A 15885-nucleotide genomic window follows, 5' to 3' on the forward strand; every position below is an offset into this window, starting at 1 on the left:
CAAAGTGAACGAAATTGTGAACAGATATTGCGGACCTAAAATTAGGAAATACGTGTTTTGTATTTTCCTGGGAAAAACGGTTAGGTGGGCCACAGACCCCTCCAAACCTTTGATCATGAAATATCAAAAGTGCTAATAACAGTATGCCAGAAGTGCCTAAATTTACACGAAAAATTGGAACAAAACTTTGTGTTAGTACAATAAGCAAAAAATAAACAAATACGGTTTTTTTATTTCCTGCGAAAAAACGGTTTTAGGGGGTAAAAGGTCCCACCCAGAATTTTGAAATTGGACGCAAGAAAGGCAAGAAGAAATGGACCGAACTGAATGAAATTGTTCACAAATGCAGTAGAGGTAAGATGAGGGAATACGTGCTTCGTATTTTCCTTAAAAAAAAAAAAAAAAAAAAAATGTTGAGTGGGCCGTGGCGTTGAGTGTCGGAAGGAGAGGACCGAAGCGAATGAAATTGTCTGTAGATTATTGGATATGAAAAATAAAGCCTCTCGTGTTTCACAAGCGTCTCCATCAGATTTCTTCAAATTTGGTAGATCAACAACAAGCACAAACAGTTAGCATATTTTGTAGTATATCACGAGGCAACTTTAACCCTTATAATGTTTTTCCGCATAAACAAAAACACGTGCCGATTAATTTCCTGTTTGTTGTTGATGTGCCAAAATTGATAGGGACATCTTAAAAACACGAAAGTCCTTATTTTACATACAGTCTATACAATATCTACACACAATTTTATTTGCTTCGGTCCATTCCTTCCTGCACATTTACGGTAATATTTACTTTTTTTTTTTTTTTTTTTTTTTGGAGGGGCTCTAGGCCCCAACACTGTTTTGTAGTACAAATTAAAACGCATTTCATTTATTGTTTTGCAAATTGTCCCTATACGAAGTTTCGTTGCAATTCTCCATACTCTTTATGAATTTCTGACGTAAACTTATTTGCATTTTTTATATTTCGTAATCAACAGCTTAGAAGGTCCGTTCCCCACTCAACCGCTTTTTTTTCCAGGAAAATACGAAACACAATTACCTCAATTTACGTCTAGAATATCTATGCACGATTTCAAAATTTTGGGTGGGGAATTCTGCCCCCTAAAACCATTTTTTCGCAGAAAATAAAGCCGTATTCGTTAGTTTTTTTCGTATTGTCCCTACCCAATGTGTCGTTCAAATTCTTCATGTCCTTTAAGCACTTCTGACATACTATTATTAGCACTTTTGATATTTCACAATCAAAGTTTTGGAGGGGTCTGTGTCCCACCCAAACGTTTTTCTTTTCTTTTCTTTTTTTTTCAGGAAAATACGGAACCCGTATTCCCTCATTTTTCGTCTGCAATATCTGTGCACAATTTCATTCATTTCGATTCACTTCTTCTTGCCTTTCAAAATTTTGGATGGGGGCTTTTGTCCCCTAAAACCATTTTTCCGCAGAAAATAAAAAAAACAGGTATTCGTTTACTTTTTGCGTATTGTCCATACACAAAGTGTCGTTGGAATTCTTCGTTCTTTACACACATCAGACATATTGTTAGTAGCACTTTTGATATTTCATGATCAAAGGTTTAGAGGGGTCTGTGCCCCACCTAACCGTTTTTCCAGGAAAATACAAAACACGTATTCCTTCATTTTACGTCTGTCATATCTGTGCACAATTTCGTTCACTTTGGTCCACTTTTTTTTTTTTTGTCTTTCGGGCGTTAACTTTCAAAATTTTGGGTGAGGGCTTTTGCCCCCTAAAACCATTTTTCCGCAGAAAATTTAAAAAAAAAACATGTATTCGTTTATTTTATGTGTAGTATCTGCCAGTCAAATTTTATCAAAATCGGAGTGTTACACTTGGGAAGTGTTACTTGTAAGAATATACCGTAATGCTATTGATACCAGGTGGAATTAAAGAACACTTTTAAATGGGATTACAATTTCGTTTCCGTTCTGTTTATAACATTACTGTATTAGAACGATACACTCATTGCCATTTGCTATTTTTGTTATGTGATATACGTAGCAGACAGTTTTCCTTACATGTCTCTAGAAAATATTTTTTTTTTATTTCGTTTGTGTTAGAATGCAGTTTGACCGGTTCATAAATGAAAAGTAAGAAATGTTTAAGAGAGATGCAGAACTGTTGCATTATTATTATTATTATTATTATTATTATTGATATTATTATTGATATTTTTGAAACATTAGAATTACGTGCTTACGAGCTTTCGTGTCGGGCCCCCTCCGAAAAGTAAAGCTGGATATATGCCTGCACTGAATGATAGACGTATGAGTCAAGGTATAGACGGGCGTGCTAGGCGATCGAGTCCGGAGCACCAAAAACAGACTAAGACCACAACTTGCAGTTCTTCTTGCCGATTGATGCTGCTTTTTACCTGCTATGATATGTCGGATAATAATGTGCAATAAACGAAGGTCAAGACCATGGCGTATTGGTGTTTCATGCACCTAGACCTGTAAAATATTTGTGCCGAAAACATCTTTCACCCACTAGCTAAATTTGTGGGTATGATCGCACATCTTGCCTTATAAGTATAGTCTTATAAAGAATATATATAGCATGCTAAAACCTAAAGACCAAATTCAATGATTTTCTATAGTTTTCTTTTTTAATAACGGGAAACTTGTTTATTTCATCACGATAAATCACGTTTGATACTAAGATGTCTGTTTCTGTCTATATATATTTTTCATACTTTATTGGAGACAAATTTGTTTTTTTTTTCAAGAAAAGAGGATGATAAAAGAAGCTATATAACAGCATAAACTGAAAGCAATGGCTATTACTAATAGTACACTAATTCTAAATAAATACGTCATCAGAGGAAACAAAAAGTTATTTCTTTGTTGTATTGTTTCAGTTTTTATTAACATACAAATTATACACTTCTATAATGTTTCGTTAAAAAAAATTGAACAGGATCGGATGAGATTCGATCTGGGGTCAAAACAGTATAAAAATTACTAGTCCGTCACTCTACCCAATTGACCACACAGACTTTCTTTTGTTGCTTATCTTTTTCTTAAGAAATAAATGCTCATGGCTATAGAGCATGCCACTTCCAAACTTAAGACAACAGTTTTTCTCTTTGTTTATATATTTCCGTACAACATCTTGGTTACAGAAGCTAATTTATATTTGGCAGACAATTTACACCCTAGATTTAAGCCAATAAATGCAATATTTTACTCCACTTTCCTGTTCCTTGATTCAACTGTCCCCTGTTGTGTTACCAATTCTGTAATTCCCTCTACAATCGTGCCGTGCTACTCCAAAAATTCCCTTGAAAACATTATTGCCAGTATACACAAAACCGAACATAATTTTGTTTTTTGCTTATATTTTTATTATTTTATTATATTTTTTGGAAATACCTTCTTAGATGGATTGCTTTCTATTATCTCCACATACTAATAACTGAATTTTACCCATAAACATAAGGAAAATGAAATAATTGCGAAAAATCGTGAGTTACAGTATACGCGCAATTTTTTTTGCGCATGGGAGTACAAGCTACCGTAAATCTCACTACACCAATGAATTTCCGAGAAAATTTTGTATGAATTTGATGTATCACATGCACCTATTCCCATTTGAAAAACCGAAAGTTGAATCCAATATGACGGTCGGTGTGGAAAAAACCTGTCAGAGAAGCAGTACTTGATCCAATTTGTTTCGCATATGCCCACATTTATATTCAGTTACATCTAAAGAAACTAAAAGCAATTTTGTGACCAAGCGTTATAGTAGTGTATGAATTCCGGATATATGAAGGCCCATAAATATGCAAATTACCCGTATGGGCCGCTAAAATTAGTACAATATACTTTGGGTCGTGGAAAACTTTGCATTTAAATCAATTTTAGACGAATCCCGAGGGGACACTTCGCGAATGTACCTTGTCAATATTAGGTAAGATGTGCATGTGGATGGAATTGTTAAATATACTGCTTTCTTGCAAAAATACATAAAATCAACCCTCCCCCCGAGGAGTTGACATTCCCCCCCGGGTGAAAATGTCTGAATTCAATACTGTACCTGACTAGTGTCGGAGACTACTTCGAGCACGTTTATTCGTCTTGAAGGTTGAGGAAAAAGTGATGACCGGAAATCAAGACCCTTTTCGACTCCTTATATAATACCTGTTCAAGGCCAAGAAAGCAGTGGCGGAAAGGGGAAGGACGGACTCAACGTAGAACAGAGAGGGAAAGGAGGGGAAAACCACTGAGTGGTGTGAGGGAGTAGGGGGAACGCTTCGAACAAGCTACATCAGCACCACTAGTGGAGAGCCAAGCTACTAGCTACAGGAATGCTTCGCCAAGGGAATCTTTGATATAATACATTTTACATAATTTTCTATATTTTTTATTTTACTTTATTTTTTAACTCTTTCTTGTTTGTAACCATTTCGTTACACAAGAATGTCGTTGTTTTATTTAATTAGTAACAATCCCTTAGCACTGAATCCCTTCCTGTACATCAGTTAGCTGGAGGCTCGTTAACTAGGTCAACATGAGTAAATAATTCGTTTCCCGTCGCGGCCATTCCGATCCTCTTCTGTTTTTACTAATGCCTTCACGTTCCCCACAAGGAGTGGGGAGTTCACAATTCAGGAATCGAAAGCCGGCCATCAGGCTTACGTGCCTTATGTAACACTGCGCACACACTTAAAAAATATAAAACACTTAATATCACTATATATATATATATATATATATATATATATATATATATATATATATATATATATATATATATATATATATATATATGTGTGTGTGTGTGTGTGTCAGACGAAAGCACCCTTTGGTAATTTCTATGCTCACATTCACTAAATCACTATTCACGTTCAAGTTGGGCTTTCACTGCGAAATAGGGGCAATGAGTATGGGGATTGGACTTAACACTAGCTTCCAACGAGGCTCTGCAACCCCAAAAATGATGCACTTTAGAAAATTACGTAAGCAACATTTCGTCCACTTTTCCAGTTGATGCTGTAACTATGTTCCCATTCAAAAACTTAAAACTTATTCCTGGCCTTTTACATACTAGCACATAAGTTTGTCCGACGTAGACTTTTCGTACATCCTCCTCTTAACAACAAGCGCCAACTCCTCGCTTCTGCCCAGTGTTGCCACAGTCCTAGCTCCGAAGTGGGCTGAAAAATAGTACCAAATTGAAACAAAAAGGGCTGAATTTTATACCAGGGTAATACACGGCTCTATAACATGAAACTGAAAGAAATAATGTTCTAGAACCCCCCCCCCCCGCCTCTTCCAAGAGTACAAATCAACGTGTCGATATAGATCTATAAAATGCAGAAATGTTCGGGTATCTTTATATTCGTCAATATGGCGTCACTAGTAAACAACTTAGCCCGCTAAGCCAGCATATATGTTAATGTATTTTTCGTGCTATTATTTTTTGGTGTAGAATCTTTGCAATGACAAATTATAGACTTACTTGAGCACACGCTGGTCTTCTTCAGAATACTTGATTCAACGTGTTTGTGTGCGTATAATATTTCCACCACACTGTTTCCTTCTGGTCTCCTTCATGCGCGGTGCGGATGCGCCCATCTAGCGTCATTTCTATCCCAGTATAGTTCGATTACGAATTTCCCAAACAAAGTTCCTAGTGTTAAGCTAAGCGGTGCAACGCCACAGAATGCAAGTTCAACAGCATTTTTTAAGAGTCCAACACACAGTATAAGTAACGTGAGATGTAGCAAAATCTCACTGACACTTTAGAAAATGTAACAAGTATTTGTTAAATGGTGCTGAATTGGGTAGAATTGTACCAAATCTTTCATAAAAGGGGCTGAAAATGCCAGCGTAGTACCAACGGGCCGATGAATGATAAAAAGGGCTGAATTTGGTACAATTGTACCAAGTGTGGCAACACTGCTTCTGCCAATATCCGGGAAAATCCGATTGCCACGTCTCTGGTTGGCAATGTCTTTTAAAATTTAATAAGAGAAATGCAGAAGTTTGTATATCCATACTTGATATAAATATAGTTGTGGTATATTTAATAGTTCTGGCAACACGTGTTTTAATTTCGTTTGAACAAAAACTAGAGGTTGCAATTAAATGAGTGTTGCAGACCAACTTTAAGAATTCAGTCCATGACTGATGGATTTTTCACCTCATAGTTCGATACAAAACAATTTAGTAGAAAAGAATGCACATTGGCAATTGTGTAGGTTAACCATTCTTTCTGCACTTTACACAGACTGCGAGTACTGTTTCCACAATAGTTGAGATAACAAAGCGTCAGTGCGTGAGACTGCAACGGTCGATGTGCACTTGCTTGCAATGTAACAATTTCGTGCTTAAAAAGATTTCTAGGCGTTGATAATTAATTATATGAAGAGTATATACAAAATAGTCTTAGTAGCCAAAACCATGAGTTCGTAACTTCACTCAAGAAAAAGAAAAACAGTTTCTTGTTCCTAAGTACTTTTCTAATGAGATAAGCGTTTGGTTCAGAAGCAATGATTTCTTTGTATTATCGAAGACGCCAGTAAGTCTGTTTTTAAGAGAACACCTGCAGGCAAAGAAAGAACTTCACCTTCCGAGCCGAAAGAAAGAGCTTCTTCAACTTTCGAGCCTTAGTGATGACAATTGAAATAGCGCAGGAGACTGGGAATATAGGGACCTCCTAAATGCCGATAACAATAACAACTTTCACGTAGTCCGGAAGTGCAGGCAAACTGAAAGTAAGAATTGGCGAGTAGCAACAACTTCACCTGACTTCTTACTTTTGAGGCGAGCTACCTCTACAACATATCAGTCAGTTCCGTTTTAATCTCCTCCTCGGTGGCATTTAGGAGGACCCAACATATCACACGGCGAGAGACGTTCAGTAAACGATGGGATTCTGCTGACACATTCACTGGTCCAATAGTAGTCAATTTGAGTAGCTTCGCTGTTTGCTTCTCGTCAACTGTTTCCACTAATAAAGTGTTATTCCGTAATTTCTTGATATCTTTAACCTGTCCGGCGTTATAAGTAATAAATTTACTAATGAGAAAAGGACTAACTTCTTAATAGCACTCGGACAGCTAACTTCAGCATTGGCACTATCAGCATCTTTATCTTTACAGTGTCGCGAGACTTGATTTTTCCACGCTATCTACAACTTAACAGTTTGTCTGGCTCTCGCTTTTTTTTTTTTTTTTTTTTGAGAGGGTGAGCCCGAACCCGATTTAAAGTTTTATTACCCATAAAATATTGGTATTAAATATACATTGGTAAACAGAAAAATTTGTGAACGCCACGGAGTGCTTGCGAGAACTTACGTTACTCCCCTTATTCCATAATCACGCCCTCATCGTAGGATCAGCTTGGAGCCAGCGCGGTCAAGGAGAATGAAAATGCAAGGAAACCATTTCCGTCGAGAGAAACACACGGACCCGGAAAAAATTGGAACTAAAGAAGGAAAGGACCTGTTGAACGAAAAAGAACCACCCCACCACAGCTACCAGCCCACAATTGAACAAAAGATGTGGATTTTTTGTAAGTTTTGAGCTATTATTATTATTATTATTTAGTTTTCAACGTTTGATAATATTTTGTTGCATTTTTTGATGTTTTCGAAGACTCGGACACCAGACAGCACAAACACTGGATGGACAATAGAGTACGGGATGGGTGCACGTCCACCCTATATGGAGGAAGACGTCCACGGACCATCCACTTCCGAAGCCTTCCACCAGCCCACCCGCAAATCTGGTAGAGGTGTTCACGGCTGAGAGGGCATGCGAGAACATGTGAATGAAGGGATGATAAATGCATGAAGAATGAAGCCGCTCTCTCAGCTCCTCCCCCTACACGATGACGGTCCGCTACATTGAGGGGAAACTCCTAGCCCACCGCAAGAAGATTTGTAAGACATTGCGAGTAAATTTTGTGATAATTCCATAATAGGATAGAAGGTAATAATTTCTAGGGCGCGTCAGTTTGTACGCATATTATCAATCTGTAGGCAATTATTTGGACATTCGCCAGAGGGCCCTCTTCATAGATGATACCTATTCGTACATTGAATAAAACATGTCTTGAGTGAAACATCTGATTTGACAAAATTTCAACTTCGAGACAACTCTTATTCATAAACATGTTTTGGGAATTTACTTAGCGAAAACTTATCCTGGACATGACTACTATTCTGGTCTTGAATGAAGGTCAAAATGTCATCTTCATCAAGATCTTTTTACTGGAAAAACCTATAATCATTCAAAATCTTGTCCGAGTGGGATTATGAAACAGCAATTCCTCTCCTTAAAAAAAAAAAAAAAAAAATCATTAAGATGCATCTATGAATACGACCGACCCGTAAGGAATCATTTAAAAGCAAGAATAGTGAAAGAAAATGGCTTTTCTTCTTTAATTTGACGGACTGTTCTTAATCTGCACCTTTAAAATTTTATAGGAGTATTTTAACGCAAAATGCTTAAAGTCTCATCTTCACATTATATAAGAAAGGAAAAACAATTAAAATTAATATTGCTGTGAATGTACTTTTTAGAACTTGATAACCTTGAAACCTCGACACTACAAATGTTACATTTTTTCTACGTAAAACTTCCAGAATGATCAAGTTAAAAACTCATCAAGTGCATCATATCTTCAGTTAAAAATGAAACCTCTGTAATACATTAACTTGATATATTTAGAGAATGCAAATAAAGTATAGCTTGTTTTCTAGTGCAAAATATGTACTTTTTGTTTTGGAATAGAAAAATTAAAGAGCTGTATGGTATTTAATTTGACTTTTGTTTATCTTCTGCTGCAATGACGTAAGGAGTTGCTTGTGCATTAGGAAAGTAGTGTAATCCATGGCCATGGCAGAAGGTTGTTGGAGTTCTTTACCAAGTGTTATATTGTTAGAAGTTTTTTCTTATTTACCTCATCAAGACAAAATAAGAGCTTCATCAACATGTAAGCATTGGAGGTATGCACTTTTCCATTCTAACTTCTGGCAAAGTATTCATTTTAAGGTGAAGATGAGTGATCAAAATAGCATACTACGAACTAGGTTTCTTGCCAGCTGTTTTGCAAAGAAATTGCGCAATGCTACTGTCAGTTTGGATACGATGGATCCACTGTGTATGCAAGAAGCAGCCCGAGTTTTACAGAAGCTTAGTGAAAACATACATCTTCGCCGGTTTATTTTGAAGCCTTCCCACTGTCGTTTTGAATGTCCAGGAAGAGAGAGTGAAGAAAAGCAAAGGTTCCTAGAAAGGTACGTTTAGTATTCCATTCTTGATTTTTTTTTTTTTTTAATTTCAACTTTAACCAAGAAAATATTGGCTTGTGTATAGCCCGCTCCCCCCAGTTCTTTGTCACCGGAACTGGAAAAGTCACTACTACTACTTATATCGAGAACAGAACCCAACCAACCCCTGCGGGGCTTCTAACCCGTTCCTACTACTACTACTACTATTGCTACTAACTGCCACTACTACTACTACTACTACTACTATTGCTACTACTACTACTACTACTGCTACTGCTACTACTACTACCGCTACTACTACTACTACTACTTATACTAAAACTTCCTTACCACAAGATTTACATCTTAAATCTTTATAACATGCGATACCGATTCATTATGAACTAGTATGAATCGTTAGAATCACTATGATTCGTTAAAAATCACTGGGGGGTGCGGGCTATACTCAATCCAAAATATTTGTGTGCATGCAGCTGTTTTAGATGCTGGTACATTCATTTTTAACTAGCTTTACTGGATATATCCAGGTAATCAACAGGGTACTTTACACTCCCGTATATTCTGACTAAATATCTGGTAACATTAATTGCGTTACCACTACTACAAACTATCTTTCCGTGTTTCTTTTACTTTTGTCTCGTAGTAAAGTAAGCTTTAGCGGTACTCTTGCAGAATAGTCTATCATAAACATAGTAATTTTAAGGTTAAAATAAGAGTGCATATGAAAAAGGGTTGTGTACTATGTTAATTTCCACTGTCGGAGCATTTCTGCGCAATGTAGGAAACCACAGTGTCCTATGTTTACAAGTTTAATGTTGCAAAGTAATATCATTAAAGGGTTATACTAAGGTTAAAATGATGGCTATCTTTTCGCAGATGGCAGCTCCTGATTGGAGAACATCAAACTGTTTCCAACGTTGGATAACTATTTATTTGTTGTTTTAATATACCTTACCTAGAATTACACCTCTTTCATTTCCGTCGTTTATTCTTAATTGTTAATCAGAATTTTTCTTGTCATGCTTTCTTTACTCTTCACTAAGCCTATATGCCAATATTTTTCTATGTTGTGTTAGTGCGCAAATTTAGTACTTCTCAAATGTTAAGTGTTGTAAACTACGCACTGTTCAAAAATAGTGAAAACAATCCTTATCTTCTCCAGTTTCCAATCAGCACTATAAACAGCATCCTAATACAGTATTAAGTTAGTACACTATTAGAGGAGGACTTAGAGGCGGAACCTACTACATGTTCCTGGGATATCAAAAATTACAGAGTATAGGAAAATACTTGTTTTGTGTAGTAGGTTGCCACTGAAGGGATTACTTCCGTTCTTGAAATGAACTTTTCTTAGCAGGAAATGCACTCTTACTGCCTTAATAAGTGTTTCTTAAGAGAGGAGTTGCATTAATAGGTAGGGATTGACTTTAGAAGGGCTAAGTATAACTACAGCGTGTGCACATATGGCATAAAAACTGCAATGCATAAAACACATATTAACTTAAAAACACAAACTAATTTGTGCTAGGTGGACATTAAAAAGCACGAATGCTCTCTAACCGAGTCAGAGCAGGAGCGCAACATTAAGGCCTAAGCGATAGTGAGAGTAGGTGCGCCCATAGGAACCAGGCGCGTCAGCGACGGTGGATATGCACATAAACGAAAATAGTGGTAAAACACACTATATAGCATAAAGCTTACAAATTATGTGCGGCTCAACTTTGCTACAATTCTGTCTAACTTGTACACTGCCTTCACATAGCACTTCACTTCATCATGTCTTTCTTATGGAGTACTACGTGGTCAAGAACACATTTTCCATTCCGTATTTCTATCTTATTACACATGAAAGATTCAAGATCTTCATATATGTTGATTACTTGTGCAATCCTATTCTGAAATCAAATAATATTTCTTCAGTGAATTTTACGAATTTATGCTCCCCATAAAATGGGACCACCTGAAACTTTATCTCATTTCACTACATTTGGTTGTAATGGTATTCCTCTCTTATTTCCGCTGTACATTTCTGTATATCCCTCTACTACTGCAAGGTTTAAAACTCCACCATATTATGTTCTGTTACCCGTGTACTTATTATCGCATCAATACGTCAACTTATATAGTCCAGAATTCGACTTCGTTTTTCTCTCTAATTAATTCTACACTGATGGGCTTTATTACCTATTATTATTATTATTATTATTATTATTATTAGTAGTAGTAGTAGTAGTAGTATTAGTATTATTATTAATCTCATGCTAACATTTCGTCTGATTCTGTTAATTTCTTCGTAAATTTTGTATTTCGGGGCAACCATCTAACTTAAAATGAGTAAGTGCATTTTAAAGATAATTGTGTAATATAATTTCCACCAGCGGAGTATTTCTGCACAATGTAGAAAACCTGTATTTTAGGGGGACATAAATTTAATACTACAAGAAGATTCGTTCAGTAATCAAAATATATCGGAATCGTACTTTTCACATACATAATATAGTAGAAATATGAAGTGAAAAGTATGATCTCTACCACGTAGTACCGGTATTCCATAAGGAAGACATGATGAAGTGAAGTTATCATGTAAAGGGAATGTACAAAGTGATCATAGAGATGCATATGAAGTGTTTTTCCACTATCCTCATTTATGTGTATACCCACAGTCCGTGATGAGCCTACTTCCTACAGACGCTATCTCATATTCCCCTGCTGCGTTCCCGCTTGGACCAGATATATATCCTTTTTAGCAGGGTGGATTGGTTTAAATCAGTGTAATTTAAATTACGATTTTAGTCAAGATTTAAATCACTTTGATTTTTAAAATAAAAATCGTTGATTTAAATCAAATTCCGATATAAATTAATTTAAAGCGAAAATAAGTAGAATCCTGTTTCTATTCTGTTATTTCGATTATGGAAGATACTAATCATAATACAACGAGACTCAAATGTATGTAAGTTCAGTATGGAATCGAGTACCATGCAGCGGATGATTAGGGAAAATCCCGGTTTGAAAGGGTAACGGGGAAATCGTGCTTTCATCTCTTCGTGGCACGATTTCCATGTGCATTAACTATTCCAACGGGGAAATCACCATCGACATTTAAGATGAAAATTCTTGCGTGTCCACGTCTATTTGTTTGTTTCCAGATAATAGGGGCGTATTTAGAGGGGTCCGATCCCTTCTTCGAAACAATAATAATAAAATTAAAAATTTGGGCGAAATTTATGTACTAAATACATAGAAGATAGTCGGGATCGTAATACGGCAAATTTTGGATGCGTTAAAATATCGTATAATACTTTTGATAGGATGGCATTTAGTATCTCCCCCAGCTTGTTTCATAGTTCCAGAACCGAGTACCTTATTTTTGTCTAAATTGTGATAAAGATTGAAGTACAAGGGCCCTGGGGGTTTCTAACTCCTTTCGCTAGCTGTCCCTAGCTCAGCTATATTTTGTAAAGTAAGTAACACACTGTAAATCTTATATGTGCAAGATTGGTGGAGATACTAAATATCAGCCCTTTTGATAAAGTGGATACTTCCAAATATCTAGGATCCATATTAACAGGCGAAAACGATATGGACGAAGAAATTAAATCTCAGCTGAAAGCAGGGAATTCGTGTTATCATTCAGTTCAAAATCTCTAGTCCTCGCGATTTCTGTCGAGGAATTTTAAGCTTAAAATATATAAAACGATAATCATGCCTGTTCTGTATGGTTGCGAAACATGGTCGCTTACTATGAGGGAAGAGCATAGACTGAAAGTATTTGAGAACAAGATCCTGAGACCAATATTCGAACCCAAGAAGAAAGGGAATGTGGAATGTCGAAAACTTCATAACGAGGAACTACATAATTTGTACGGTTTACCAAACATTGATAGGGTCATCAAGTCTAGGAGGCTTAGGTGGGCGGGTCATGTAGCTAGAATGGAAGAAAGCATGACCACTTTCAAAGTCTTCACTGGAAAACCAATCGAAAAACGACCATTAGGAAAACCTAGGCGCAGGTGGGAGGACAATATTATGATGGACCCTGCAGAAATAGGAATACAAAGTAGAAACTGGATTCAGTTGGCTAAGGATAGAAGTCAATGGAGAGCTTCTGTCAACGTGGCATTGAACCTCCGGGTTCCATAGGTCATAGAGTTAGTTAATTATAGGCGAAATTTATGAACTTTATATGTATTTCATCCTGCTAGCTAGTTCCGATTTGTTTAAAATATGCCTCTGCCAAATATCAGTAACTTTCATGAAAAGAAAAATGTCATGTTGATAAACGTTGCTGCATGTTTTTTCCTCAATGCTTAAGAAACATTGTTTGAAATTGAAATAGGTTAATCATTGGAGATTAATTCAAAATGAAACCCCAATACTTTCACTTAAATGGCAAGATTAACATTTAGTGCTAATTCCTAATATTTTTTCTTCAGTTCGCGATTTGTATTATACCAGGAGAAAAATTTGATTTAAATAAAAAAAAATCGATTTAAATAAAAAAAATCAACAAAAATGATTTTTAAAAAAATAATGACTTTTTCCCACCCTCCTTTTTAGCAGCTAGCACAATGTGGTTCGTGTTTTATACTCAGCCCGCCTAAAGTCAAATATTTCATAAATATAAGCGTGCCGGAATATATATCAGCTTCATTTCAATACGAATATTTGAGATACAGTACATGTGATATCGGATTGTGAACTTTACTTACTCCTCTAATTATGTACATAAAACAATCATTAGCAGTTAAAGAACGCTTGTAGACAGGTTTTGGTTAACTTTTATGTGGTTGCCGGTCTGACATGATCAAAATGTAAATTCACACACACTGTCTGAGTTAATAAGCATGGCAATATGTTTTTGTTATTATTATTGTTCAGCCTCTTACTTGCTAATATAATTATCCGTGCATTTACCACTCGTGTTTTTCTGCAAAGAACAGAACATTTCAAACATACACGTAATTCTTGGAAGAATAACGGAAGAAATGGGAGTAGAAGGAAAAACCTCTGTTTACAATAAATAATCGGCAAACTGTTTTAAGAAACTCCTTACCTCTGACTCGGCACATCTAAAGAAAAGCTTGTTGCTTTATAGTTCTCTAATTATCCATCGTAATTCTTAGTTTCTAGTCACAGATCTTATTGCACAGCAAGTGTTTTTAAATATTTCGAGCTAAAAGAATTTATCGACGTATATTACATCAATATCAGTTCAACATCGTTAATTGAAGTTAGTTCTAGATCGTCAGTTGAGTGTTTATGATCTTACGCAGAAATACACACTGAGATTTTTTTCTCTACTCCAATTAGGAAGAGAGAGAAATCTTCCTATCACACTACAAAGAACTAACGCTCATACTTATGGGTCTGTTGGATTCAGCATCCTCAAAGTCCAATCAGAAATTTATTCAAGCGTGGGCACTTTTTAGTGCGTTTGTACACGGCAACGATAATATCGGTGGAACCACCGATAATGTCGGCGGTGAAATTGACTTCAATGTATTCGAATCGTAGCTTGCACACGCCACCGATATTATCGGTCGATCCTCCGACACGCAGATGCTGTCGGCCAAGCCCCCGATACTGTCGGCGGTATCGCCGACACCGATTTTGTCGGGGGCAATGTTTACTTATGATTGGATGCACACGCCACCGATAATGTCGGCCGGCCAGCGGGTTAGATGAAGAGAGTGAGTGACAAGACGCTGTGTATTTTTGTTTCGTTTCTTGTCTTTGGAATTTTGTTGTTTCCATTTTTTCTATTACAATTGTATATTATTATTATCTTGTCCTATAAACAACTTCGGAACAGCTTATTGTTATTATTATTATTATTTTACAGTCTCTGTTTTGGAGTAGCTAATTCCCTTTATTAAATAAATATAAAATGTGGGAAGTCTGAAGAGTACTGGTTTCCCTCTAAATGGCTATTACCAAATAGAATATAGGAAATTTAGATAACCAATTTCTTGATTATTTTCCACTCCTTTTTAAATTTTTGTCTCTCTCTCTCTCACACACACACAATCTTTGACGGGATCTTTTTTAATCTACTAATACATTTAAATTTTAATACATTCTGGAAATTAATTTAAGCGTAATTTTCAAAGTTTGATACAATGTGAACATAAGCATATGGAAAAATCCTGATTATTATTACTTTCTTTTATTTTCATCAGAATTATGTGCAGACCACTTTTCCCGGTTCCACTCAATAAGCGATAATTGAATAGAATATTTGTTGACAAGTCAAAGTAGAATTATTATTATTTTGAAACGAAAGCAGCACAATAAAACACTCTTTCCAAAGCTCCAAGGACAAGTTACTCATTTGGCATTTTCTTGATTGTGATCTCAACAATAGGGATGTAATTTCATGCTTCACTTGTTGCAGATTTTTTCCCTCATTTTCAAAACCATCCCAAATCCCCCATTTTTAAAAATAATTTGTGGAATGGTAATTGAAAACAAAGACCAAAGCTATGTATCCAAGTTTTCCCTCTCCCCTTTTTACCGGGATCGACCCCCTGATAGAGTTCTGCAGTTTAGCTACAGTGACTGAATGAAAAGGTTGTGTATTATTGCATTCGTATCTTTCTAGTTTTGCTTAGATTTTTA

At 36.1% G+C, this 15885-nt stretch overlaps 1 protein-coding gene across 1 annotated transcript in view; it reads left to right on the top strand.

The window, feature by feature from the left end:
- Positions 1–8818: 8818 nt before the first annotated feature.
- The window catches only part of LOC145676008 (F-box only protein 33), an 82494-nt gene continuing 75427 nt past the window's right edge, over positions 8819–15885 (top strand). The window contains exon 1 of the mRNA XM_081746847.1: positions 8819–9270. Coding sequence (XP_081602973.1) covers positions 8864–9270 — 407 coding nt within the window. The 5' untranslated portion in view covers positions 8819–8863. The remainder of the gene's footprint in view (positions 9271–15885) is intronic.

The sequence above is a fragment of the Thermobia domestica genome, chromosome 2, assembly GCF_964235325.1.
Source record: "Thermobia domestica chromosome 2, izTheDome1.hap1.1, whole genome shotgun sequence".
NCBI classification, from domain to species: Eukaryota; Metazoa; Arthropoda; class Insecta; order Zygentoma; family Lepismatidae; genus Thermobia; species Thermobia domestica.